The sequence below is a fragment of the Candoia aspera genome, chromosome 4, assembly GCF_035149785.1.
Source record: "Candoia aspera isolate rCanAsp1 chromosome 4, rCanAsp1.hap2, whole genome shotgun sequence".
Classification (NCBI taxonomy): Eukaryota; Metazoa; Chordata; class Lepidosauria; order Squamata; family Boidae; genus Candoia; species Candoia aspera.
The window spans coordinates 94,790,173-94,803,401 of NC_086156.1; the positions used below are offsets into that span (position 1 = coordinate 94,790,173).

The following is a 13,229-nucleotide window of genomic DNA, read 5'->3' on the forward strand; positions in this document are numbered from 1 at the left end:
TCAAACAGCCTTTCTTTTCACTCTTCTTAAAGTATTTAATTATTCTAGATAAATTTAATATTGATTATAATTAATGTTAATATCTTTTTTGCTTTGTTTGAATGTGTTTAAGAGGTAGAAATTAAAGTGTAAGCTGCCTTGAGATGTTTAAGGAAGCTTCTGCTCAGTATCTTAAAAATAAATTTCAAGTTCTTCCTAAGGGTTACTGCTAGGCCTTACTAAGGACTGGTTTTTAATTAGACCATAGAGTCATGGAGGCAAGGATTAAACAAAAAAGAACACCTCTTTAATTAAAAAGAAGGGAGGCTGGAACTCAAGGACTATGGAAATCTCAATTTACACTTCCAGTTTAAGATCCTGTTTGTTTGAACAATGACAATATTTTGCATTTGCACTCTTGGTAATGGGCAAGCAGTTCATTAAGCCAAAGAGAACTTTTCCTAGGATCTCACTGCAGCTGTGAAGGCAACTGCAAGGGGAAAAATGAACCTTATTGCAAAAAGGTGCAAAGTGGTGTTATGTTTATGACCTCACATTCTATTTTTTTTTTTTTTTTTGCTAAACATTTTGGCCTGGCTTTAGAATGCTACATTAATTTCTTCAACTTTGCGATGCCTAACTAGCTCTTATCTCAAAACTTTTTCTTTATTGTATGATGACTTATTGACTTATTCCACCCTTACAATTTTATTAAAAGGGTGGAAATTTAAAGGTTGCAATTTACTTTTCCCCTTACAATTATCAAAAATACTATTATTGACTTTGCTATTCCTCAAATCCCTGATTGATGAATTATTATACTTGGAAGAACAATAACAAAGTGCTGATGGACAGTTTAAATACATTAGAGTTTAGGAGCAGGTAAGATTATTATCAGAATGATCTCTCGGAACCATTTGTATTCTAAGACTCAGAAAGAATGGAGGTCATATGAGGAACAGATTGAGATTCAGTTCAAGCGAGTCCAATTTGGGCACTCTTAAGCATTATATGGAATGAGAGAAAAAAATCAAACTGGGAATAATATTTATTATGATGACATTGATTCTTCTCCTGCTGCTATTGCCAGCTATGACTTGCAAGGCTCAACCAATAAAATGCAGCATCCAAGATCCTATCCCGATTGTTCACAAATATTTCCAACCAGGTGACCTAATCATTGGTGGCATTACTTCTTTCGTCTTCATAGATAGAGATGTAGAAAGCTTTGAGGAAGTTCCCCATCATTCTCTTTTTGGTGAATCCCTGTAAGTCATTAGAGTTTAGTTTCAATGCCCTTTCAGGTACAGAATTCCATGTGATACAGTATCAAATTTTCTTTGCAGAATTCTGATTAAGTATTATCAACATATCTTGACCATGATATTTGCTGTGAAGAAGATCAATGAAGACCTCCAACTCTTACCTAATATCACCTTGGGCTTCAGAATCTATGATAGCTATGCTGGGGCACAGACATATTATGCCACAATGAAACTTTTCTCCAGTCAGAACAGATTCATTCCCAATTACAAATGTGGCATCCTGAACAAACTTGTATCGGTTGTTGGGACTATTGATCCTGGAATCGCTTTTGGTATGGTAGATATTTTAGACACTTACAAAGTTCCACAGGTAAAATGGATTGGCTTTGTCTTTTGAGATTTAAGGATTGCAAGACCTTAAGATATAATTAACTTTCATGTACATTTTTCTATGGAGTATATTTAAGAAAACATATTTATTATTTCATAAATTAAAATTGTCCTGACAAGCAGAAACCACGCTGAGACAAGGAATAAGTCTCTAGTGTCTTATTAATGCTTCTGTAGACAGAAAATCCTACCAAACTGAAGAAGCGTGAGAAAATCCATTCAGATATATCCAAAAAGTCAAGGCGGGTCTGTTCTGTGTCTCTTTGAATGACAACTCATATCCTCTCTACTATGCATGTGTTTCCCCCCCTGGATGAGGGCCCCCTCCTGCTCACCTTCAGTGCTCATGACAAAAATGGTGGGTAAAGTTACTAAACAGTGTACCTGTCAATCAGGGAGAAGGTTGTTGTGACATATGAACAAGGAAAGAATCCATACTGGAAAGGTATTCAAATGCTAAATCTTGGTGAACAATATATTGTAGTAAAAGGGAAAAAAATATATCCTTGCATTTAGAACCACATGGAATCATTACAGCAGATACATTGTGAGCCGAATGAGAAACATCATTACTATTTACAAGGCAGCAGAAAAATCCTTCCTTCTCTAATAAGTCCTCCTTGATGTTTCGTCCCTTTCCCCAATACCTCATCTTAACTTGAGAGGAACAGATAGTTGAAGAGGAATTGACAGTAGTATCCTTGGAGATGCATTGTCAATTCAACATGATAAACCAAGAAGCACATAACCAGTAGTAGTTCATAAAAGTCTGAAATAGTGTAAAGCAAAATTTAAGTTTATAGTTTTTTTAGGATGGCAGTATTCTGCCAAGTGTCTAAGCAGTGATAAGGTGCTCAGACAATTGGTTCTTTTAGATCCAGAGACAATAAGCACACCAGTGGATAAAGAAACTTCAAGCCTTATTATAAACTTAAGTAAGTAAGCAAGTTTAAACAGAAACACAGTTTATACAGATTAAACAAAGGCATACAAGCATAGCATAAAGGGAGGGAATCATAACATACCCAAACAAAGTGAGACCTTATTCCCTTCAGCTGCCAGGAGCCTCCTTACAAAAGCAGCAAGAATACTCCAATGTGGCCTAATTCCACAGAACCCAGCACTAGGTCTGCACAGAAGTTCCCAAAACTCAAAAGACAATCCTAAAGATTGTATCAAATCTGGCCCTAAAACCTCATGACTCTGTTTCAATGGTACTGTAGCTGCATGGCCCGACCTTGCCTGGGATAGTTCCCAGGTCTGGAATACCTGTTTCCAAAAGCCTGGAGACTATACAGATAAGCTAGTGCTCAACAAAAAGAATCTGGGGTTTTCTCTTATCTCCCCCCACCCACTCCAAACAAGTATAAATACAAGCCAGCTTAACATTTGTTGTTGTTTATTCATTCAGTTGCTTCCAAGTCTTCGTGACTTCATGGATCAGCCCATGCCAGAGCTTCCTGTCAGTTGTCACCACCTCCAGTTCCCCCAAGGTCGAATCTGTCATCTTTAGAATGTCATCCATCTATCTTGTCCTTGGTTGGCCCCTCTTCCTTTTGCCTTCCATTCTCCCTAGTTAAACATTAGCATAACTCAAAATAAACTCTAATCTTCTCTGCGTGTGGGAGAAAATCAAAATATGTCACTTAACCCCTCAAAATAACTATGGCCTTCCATATTGCCACTACAGGAAGTTGGAAAATGTATTTAAAACTTAAAACAATTAAAAGAGGGTCATTTCTTAATATATAGTTCAATATAGGCATATCAATTTCTTATGAAACTTTGTAGTTGCCTCTTCTTATTTGAGATTGTATTATTTATTTATTATTTCATTAGTATTGTGCTTTCTTTCATTTTTCCAAGTAGTATGCTGCCCAGAGTCCTTTGAACCTGGGCAAGATAAAAATACTCTAAGTAAGGAAGCAGGTAAGTAAGCAAGTAAATACATATATGAATAATAAGCTAAAACTTGGGTTCAGATGTCAGAATCTATAAGGAAGCAAATTCAGGGGAAGGAAGTTCAGATAATTGTAGAATTGCAGATTTGGAAGGGAACACAAGTATCATTGGGGGAGATGGGTGGTGACAGAAATTTGAAATATAAATAAATAAATAAATAAATTGTCTAGTCCAACCACAGTCTGATAAGTATCTTGTGCACAGAAATTATGTGAAGGCATATGATGAGATATTTCAGAATTCTTAATTTAGAGAGGATATACATTTTTGATTGTCAATCATGCTTTTTGCCTCTCTGGGTTTTCTATTTACCTATCAAATTTTTATTTCCTTAGTTCCCAACTGGCTCTTCTCCAAATGAAAGCCCTTTCTACTACCACATGGTTCCAGGTGAAGAAGTTTATTACAGCGGGATTATTCAACTACTTTTGCACTTCAAGTGGACTTGGATAGGGGTACTTGTGAAAGGACTTGGAGGAAAATTTGAGCACCTAATCTTTTCAATGTTTTCTCTCCATGGCATCTGCATTGCCTTCTTGGAACAGTTCAGAGCACTTTATATCACAAGTTTTTATGATGGGTTGAAATCACTTGTGGAGACCTTTCATCGTTTTATTAACAGCAAAGCCAATGCTGTCATAATCAATGATAATTACCTTTATAATTTAAGATGGTTGTTACATCTACCTGAAATGGAATTAGTTTCTATGAATCCAAAAGGCAAGGTGTGGATTGTGGCTTCCCAAATGGGTCTTGCATCATTCTTTTATCAGAAGAGCTGGGATATCCAAGTCCTCCATGGTGCTCTGACCTTTGTAGCTTCCTCAAATGAAGTTGCAGGATTCCAACATTTTCTCCACACCAGAAACCATTTTTCATCAAAAGAGGATGGCTTTCTCAAAAATGTGTGGGAGCATGCATTTGGCTGTTTATTTCCAAATCCATCTGGGAATGAAGAAACCCAGGATGTCTGTACAGGGAAGGAGAAACTGGAAAGCCTTCCAGGGGCTTTTTTTGAAATGAGGATGACCAGTGATAGTTACAGTGTATACAATGCAGTGTATGCTGTGGCACATGCTTTACATGCCATGAGGTTGGGCCAACAACAGCACAGGGGAAAGTTGAATGGCAGGAAACTCAGTCTTCAGGATCTCCAGCCATGGCAGGTAATTCTATGAATAATCAAGTATGTTGGAAATGGGATTTGAATTGCACAGAATCTCTAGAATCTCACAGCCTCCTGATCACAAAGAGCAGTGAGATGTAGATGGAAACTTAGAATTGTCTTCTAGGTTTCTCCTTTACATTTTTGTGGAATTGGTAATCTCAGTGTACTTTCTTTGTGCTTTTCAGCATTTCAGTCAATAGGGGTATGGACCAAAAAGAATGAATACAATGGGAAAATTTTATTCTGTGTAAAAGTTGGAAGAAGTAGAAGTTTCTATCTGGTCTTTCAAGATGAAAATACTTCTTAGGCAACAAGGCACTCCCTTTGTGCTAGACAAAGTAAAACCCATGAATGCAGAGTGGGATCAAAGCATCTTCTACACTGCAAATGACAGCAGCAGAATGATATGCCTGGCGTACATGATTTTATCTTTATTTATCTGCAGTAAGAGATTTAGATCAGTCCAAGCATATTTGGAATCCCTTTCACACTGTATGAGAAAAGGACCATGCTTTAAAAATATCCCTATTTAGGAGTCTAGGAAATGAGAGGTTAAGAGAAGTTGAACTGAATTAGTATGTCAATGAAATGCAAGAATTGAGAAGGAATCTTGAAGGGCAGGATAGAAGTATATAAACAGAAATGTTTATTTTTCTCCTTCTAAACTCCCTACCAGAAACTTCTGAGACTCTAGGGCATGCATGAGAAATGAGATATGGAGCAGTTCTTTTCCATTGTCCTCAGAAGACTATGGTACAGAAATTAAGCAGGCTGCTTCCAATTTTTATGTCTCCTCTGCACATTAGAAAAGACAGTCAGAAAAGAGAACAAGAGCCAATAAAATGTAGTGAAAAGCACTCTTAAAAATAATGGACTGTTTGAAGTGGACTCTACAGAGTATAAGGGCAGAGAAGGACAAAGTTTGTAGTCACCAGAACTGTTTTAGTGTGTGGAACAGACACCACAAGCTGTTTTCAAATCAGGCAATTTAGCAAAAAGACTCAGAAAGAAACTATGTGCAGCCCAACCAAATGGCTCTTGCTGTTTAAAGGCAAAAGTGGGAGACATTCATTGAGAGAGAGAGAGGAAGATAGAAGATAAAAATAAACAGATATGGCAGTTGGCAATCTCTCTATTTTTCAATCTCTTAGCCTGAAGACCAGAGAAACCACTTGCTTAGACCACATCTGCAGCCTTTTCCAGAACCTATGTTCTCCTATGTGGTCTCAATCTCATTGAAACTGCTCTTAATCTAGCTTTGCCTCCCTCCACTTCCCCTCCTAATTATCCCTCACATCATTTTGCTTTGTTTGTTTTATAGAATGTACTGTATTTTTATTGGTCAGTGACTGAAGTAAAGTTTCTGTCTGCCTGTCTGTATTCAGATATATGGTTTCCTTGGGCTGGATTATTTTTAGTTATTGAAAAATAGTAGACTGTAAGAGAGTGATTTTAGATCAAGGACCACAGATAACCAACCTTGAAAAGAACACTAGCTCATTAGAGTAGGAACATATGTAAAATGTTTCAAGTAAAAAGATTTATATGGGACACATATAAATCACCTACATCAGAGCCTACTTGAGTTATACCTAGTTCTACACATTAACCATGCTTTCTTTTTGCATTTATTTTTCATGTTCAGCTTCACTTCTTTTTAAAAAGATTCTCATTTAACAATAGTGTTGGGGATGAAATTTCCTTCACTGAGAATGGAGAACTGGTCACAGGACTGGATATTGAGAACTGGGTCACATTCCCAAACCAGTCCTTCCACCGCATGAAAGTTGGGAAGCTGGATCCCTTGGCTGCTGAAGACAAAATGTTCACCATTGATGAGGAAGCCATCACCTGGCCCAGCACTTTCAATCAAGTAGGTTGTAAATGTAGGTGATCTTGTTTAAATGATTGGGATGAAATCCAAAGAGTAGCTGTATATCATTTAACACAGAACGAATATCAGTTCTGGGAGGAACTGTATGCCAGGTAAGGCTTCAAAATGTCTGAAAAGTAGGGACATCTAATTGATTACATAAATTAGTATTGGCTTTCAAAGCATATGTTGCTGTAAAGCTCAAAAAGTCAAGTAAGATATATAAAGTTTTTACATCTACCTTATTGTAAAGATTGAGGACCAGTTTGGTGCAGTGGTTAAGTTACAAGGCTAGAGTCCTGCCTTAGGCATGAAGCCAACTGGATGAGTGTGGTCCAGTCACTTTCTCTCAGCCCTAGGAAGAAGGCAATGGCAAAATATTTCAAAAAATATTGCCAAGAAGTCTTCAGGGATTAATCTAGGCAGTTGTCAGGAGTTAAGAGTGACTAGAAAGTGCATGCACACACACACACAGACAGGCACACAAACAGAATAGTATTAGATATGGGAATATGTATGTATGTATACTTTCTAGACTCATTACATTTTACTTTGAAATTTATGCACCTAGGATGCAGTATAAAAATATATGTTGGAAACTGTATTAAGTTTTATTTCTCCAATTCTTCACATAAATATTAAGAATCTACGAATCTTAAAAGCAATGATTTGGTCTGATAAAGTTTTACCGAATCCAATTTCTGAAGCAGATTCATAAAATATGGTGAAGCCAACCTTTTTAAAAATACCTAATGATATCTGAGAATTGCAAAATGCTTCACATATTCAACATTTCTAATACTGTTTCTAGGGTTATTATATGATGTTGAAATTTTACTCCATTGATGGAGAATGGTATGTGTGTGTCCATTAATGTTTCATGATAGAGATTGTTAAAACAACTGATAAGCAGAAAAAAAATAGGAAAAGATTGTCCACTGCTTTCTGGAATTTGGGAGAGGTAATAAGCTTATCACAGGAAAAGACAACTCTCTTTCTCTTTTCTCTCAAAAAGCCTGCCTTGAGGAATTTAAGAATAATAGAATTTATTTATTTTTTTAAATGCTAATAAATAAATAAATAATAAAATATTGTCTGTCATCTTTCAGTATTCATTTTGTATTTCTATAATAATGAACCAACCATATTGTTTTTTCTTAGATGTGTAGGAAAAAAACACAAATTAACTTTTTGAGAGAAATTATTCTAAAACAAATAATTTCAAATACATTGAATGAAAATATATTTTTCTAATCCTTTGGCTGAAGCAATTACTTATGGATTATTTATTCTGTAGCTGAAATGAGATATGGCACTCATCAAGGATGCCATCAACCATATTATCCTTCTGCAATGCCTGCAAGGCTTGGGCGCTGCCCTAGTTTCACCCGTTTCTGCATTGGTTGTTCCAGTCTTTAGCTCTGAAAGAGGCAAGATCAAGTTAGAGGGTGCTCCCCTGAGGGGTGCCCCATGGTTTGGTTCTCTCTGCCCATTATTTAACTTCTGCCTAAAGCCTCTGGGTGAAGATTGATCCGATTAAGTAGAGAAATGGATGTCCATGGCTTCTGGATTTTCACTATTTTGACTAACAATGTTATTTACATTTCTTTCCATGAATTTGATACCTCTCCACCACTTAAGATATTAAAAAAAGTAGAAACAAATATCAACCTAATTATAAATTCTTTGAAAATTAAACAATACCTAGAGATTTACCAAATTTCCCCTCCCTTACGTTCATCAGATATAATTAAGGTGTTACAAAAATCTCTTTAGCATTAATACTAGTTAAACTTTACTTAGTTAAATTCATCAATGGAGTTAAATATAATTTACTTAATGTTTGAAAGAGATATTTCCCTATCTTCCTATCTCTCTATTATTTAAAATATTAAAACATAAAACTATTTCTTAGTTTTCAAATAGTACTAAAAACTAATTTGTCATTAGGATATTTTTTTTAGAAAGAATCTAATATTCCATTCTCTTTCCCCTTTTTTCCCAGTTTGTTGGCTAATAACATAAAACTCCTACCTGACAATCTAAGTTTTGAAGGCAGTTTTAATTGCTCACAATTGCTTATAAATTTGATTGCTACCAGATGACTATTATTACTGTCCACATCAGAAGTTTCATTTAACATTTGTGATCAATTTTGAATATGCCTTCTTTTAGCTCTAGAATCATCAAGTTCCAAAAGACCTCTTTCAAATGCTTTCATTGTATTCTGCATTAGATTCTGTCTTATTTAAATAACATTGAAAAATATTTATTCTTCACTAATTTTATTTAAAATTTCTCTATTGTCCTACAGCAAGAGTGGATATTCTTCAGTGTCTTGAAAAAAGATTTCAATGTTGATGAGTTCTATTGACATAATTTTATCAGTGGGGAATGGTCTGAGCCCAACAAAATGCCCAGTTGAGAAGAAACAATGTTACTTATATAATTGGTAGAACTGAAAAAAGAATTCAGTCTTGAGTAGTTTCAGTGATGAGGTTGATGAAAAACCCAAATCCTTACAATTAGCATTCTTCATTTGCACAATATCGGTCAACCATGATCTTCCAACTGTTTTTCAAAATACATGATTGAATGCTAACATTTTCTTCTTTCATTTATTGGGCAGACACTGCCTGTTTCAGTGTGTACCAAGGGCTGCCTCCCTGGCTATTTCAGGAGAAAGCAGGAGGGGAAGCCATTCTGCTGCTATGATTGCCTTCCATGTCCCAAAGAGAAAATGTCAAGCCAGAAGGGTAAGACACATTGTGAACTAAGTTGAATTATGGTTCTGCAAGTCCCCCAGGCAGATCCATGGACATGTAAGTATGGGAGCTGAATTATATTCCTTGTCTGATGGCAGGTTTTGCCCTTTCTGCAAAGAATTACCAACACTTTGAAAGGAAGACTTCAAGCATAGTTAAGAGTTCAAAACTGGATGTCAGGATATAGAGCAAAGAACCATGCTGAGATCAGAAGATTAAGCAGGAGTGGTTATTTTTCTACTCTACTAGACAAAATCCCGCTAAACTGAAAGGCACTAGCAAATCCTACTAGAAAAAAACCCATAAACCTAAGGTGGTTCTCTTCTGGTCTTTTTGATTGGAAGCCAAAGAGATTCATTACTGTGCATTTCCCTTTGAAGAGGGCCCCCCAACAATCTCCATGACACTGGCTGGCATAAACCAGGGAGTCTTCACATAAATTGGGTGCCTAGATGACCCAGCACATATCATTCTAGGTCAGATTTACTTATTTTTGATTTGTCTAAAACATTTTTATACTAGCTCCCATTAAAAAATCTTGGTGTGGTTTACAAAACCCCAAGGAATTAACAGAGCTGATTAAAAAGACAGTACAGTTCTTTCTCATTTATGGGACAAAATATGGACTGGCCACTCAATCATTAAGTAAGGTAAAGGTAAAGGTTTCCCTTGACGTAAAGTCCAGTCGTGTCCGACTCTAGGGGGCGGTGCTCATCTCCGTTTCTAAGCCTTAGAGCCGGCGTTGTCATAGACACTTCCGGGTCATGTGGCCAGCATGACGACTCGGAACGCCGTTACCTTCCCGCCAAAGCGGTACCTATTGATCTACTCACATTTGCATGTTTTCGAACTGCTAGGTGAGCAGGAGCTGGGACGAGCAACGGGAGCTCACCCCGCCGCGCGGTTTCGAACCGCCGACCTTCCGATCGGCAGCTCAGCGGTTTAACCCGCAGCGCAGTAAAGCAGTCAATAAATGAAACCACAACTGTGCTTACAATGTTACTTCAGCTTTCCTTTTCTCTATAGTCCTGCAAAGGTCTTAAAGGTGAGGATTGATTGCAAAAGTACTGTTTCATTACTGCCATAACTGTGAATGGTTGCTAAAGAAGGCAGTCACTAAACAAGGACAACCTGTGGACTTTTCCCCCCACTCCCCCGCCCTTTGGAATGCTTCTCCTGGGGCTTGGATAATTAGCAAGAAGATAATTGATGTTTGCATTTACATTCATTGGAGAGGAAGTGATTGCAAGACAGTAAGCAGGAACACAATGGGGAATACTCATTGAAAGGAAGACACTAGCTCCAGATGGTTGCCTAGCAAACTGGAGGCAGGAGCCACTCAGGAGGCAAACAAAAGCCCAATATTTCTTAGCTTTCTTACAAGTCCACCAAAGATGATAAAAAGTGCCTTCACCTTGAGAATACTTCCAGCATACATTTGATATTGCCTTCTACATCTTCAACAATTATTCAGGAGTTAACAACCAACGATACATCATTTCTTAACAATATATCACTCTAACTTTCACAAAATCTGTTCCACTTGATTCAGAAAGCTTCAGAAAATTTTAATGTAAGGAAAGTAAAGAACGCCTATCCTCCTTTCCTTCAGCAAAACTTATATTTATGGATGTGAACTTTACTTTTATCATAGATAAATAAAAAAAAATGAAGAATACTACAAATAAATTACCTGACAGGAAGACAATCCTATTATATTTATTTTCATTTATATTATTTTCTGTAATGCTCCCTAGAAGGCCTTGTTGAAGATGGGTGTTACAATAACACTAAAGAAATACACAGAGACACACAATGTGAAGCAGACATAATAAATAAGCAATATGAATTGAAGTTATGAGTAAGTAATTTTTTCTCCCTTAGCAAAGAATACCCATGTTCTCTTGTATTCACTATGACCCAAATATAAGAGTGGAAAGTCAGATGGAGAATGTCAGGGCCAGTCTTGCTTCCAGAAAAAAATGTGTGCAATGATACTAATAATAGTATGACTATAGAACAAATGTATATACATTTATATATTTAAATTCTAGACCTGAATGATGGTTTGAAATCCCCCAAAGATCAATATTCAAATAGATTCATGTATTTGTGTATTACCAAGAAAATATTCTTCTTTTCCTGTAAAGAACTAAAGGGATTAAGTTTCGTTACTCTGGCAGGTGTTTTTTTTTTTTTTTCCCTTTTTCTTTCTCTTTCTGCACAGTTGTGGTGCTGGCAACATTTTTGAAGTACCACAATACTCCCATCTTAAAGAGATATATGCTTTATTTAACAATGTATCATTCTATCACAAGATCTGGAGATATTTTAGATCTCTCCAGGTATTACTTCTACTACTACTACTATTCAGAGATGGAGGAACATGGATGATAGGGAAAAAGTAATAATTTCCTCCCTTTTATTAAACAAAACTTGCATTTGTGGGTATAAACCATAATTCTATTTTATCCTACAAGAATTTAAAAAATGAAATAAATTAATCATATAAGAACTGATAGCAATACAATCCCTATCTAGAAGATCTTGTGGCTGAATGTATCAGTATCAATCTTGCCTTCATGAAAAGCTATACCAAAAAGCTGTGTAACAGGAACAGCAATAGAACAACCATACGATATATGTATTTAAATTCCAGATGTGGATGACTGCTCCTTATGCCCAGAAGATCAATATCCAAGCAAAGACCAAGATTCATGTATTCCCAAGAAAATATCTTTCTTGTCCTATGAAGAATCAATGGGAATAATTTTAGTCATTCTGGCATTTTCCTTTTCTTTCTGCACAGTTGTGGTGCTGGCAACATTTTTGAAGTATCACCATACTCCCATTGTCAAGGCCAATAACCGAAATCTCACCTACATTCTGCTTGTTTCCCTCCTCCTCTGCTTCCTTTGCTCATTGCAGTTCCTTGTTGCACCTGGCCATATAATATGTCTCTTCCGACAAATTAGCTTTGGCATCATCTTCTCAGTGGCTGTGTCTTCTGTGCTGGCAAAAACCATCACTGTGGTTTTGGCTTTCATGGCTACCAAGCCAGGATCCAGGATGAGGAAGTGGGTGGGAAGAGGACTGGCCACCTCCATTGTTCTTTCTTGTTCCCTGATTCAGGCAGTCATCTGTATGGTGTGGCTGTTCACATTTCCACCTTTCCCTGACATTGACACCCATTCAGAAATTGAGGAAATCATCCTGCAGTGCAATGAAGGCTCAGCTACCATGTTCTACTGTGTCCTGGGCTACATGGGCTTTCTGGCTGCTGCCAGTTTCACAGTAGCTTTTTTCTCCAGGAAGCTCCCCAGCAGTTTCAATGAGGCCAGATGTCTCACGTTCAGCATGCTGATCTTCTGCAGTGTGTGGCTCTCCTTTGTTCCCTCCTACCTGAGCACCAAAGGGAAATACATGGTGGCTGTGGAGGTTTTCTCCATTTTGGCCTCTAGTGCTGGGTTGCTGGGCTGCATATATTTTCCCAAATGTTATGTAGTCATTTTTAGGCCAGAGCTAAACAACAGGGAACAACTCCTTATGAAAAAACATTAGTAATGAAGATACAAATTTTCTATTTTTATTATTTCTCGCTTTTAGTAACCCTTCTTTTCAGTCTCCAGTGTTTTAATCCAGGAGTGATTACAGTGTTTTTACTTCTATGAGCAAAGTCTTTTCCAATAAACTAATAAATAATAACCTGTATTATAGAAGCACCAAAATCTATGACAAACAAAACCAAAACAAAACAAAAAAACTAAGCAAAAAACATTGAGTTCTAGTGCTGCCTTAGGCAGGAAAGCCAGCTGGGTGACCTTGGG

At 36.9% G+C, this 13,229-nt stretch overlaps 1 protein-coding gene across 1 annotated transcript; it reads left to right on the top strand.

The window, feature by feature from the left end:
• The first annotated feature begins 1,359 nt into the window (after positions 1–1,359).
• LOC134496704 (vomeronasal type-2 receptor 26-like) lies at positions 1,360–12,963 on the top strand. The gene is made up of 6 exons (XM_063302412.1): positions 1,360–1,614; positions 3,932–4,762; positions 5,019–5,179; positions 6,448–6,637; positions 9,267–9,393; positions 12,062–12,963. Exons 1-6 carry the CDS (start codon positions 1,360–1,362, stop codon positions 12,961–12,963), a joined length of 2,466 nt encoding a protein of 821 aa, XP_063158482.1.
• The last annotated feature ends 266 nt before the right edge of the window (positions 12,964–13,229 follow it).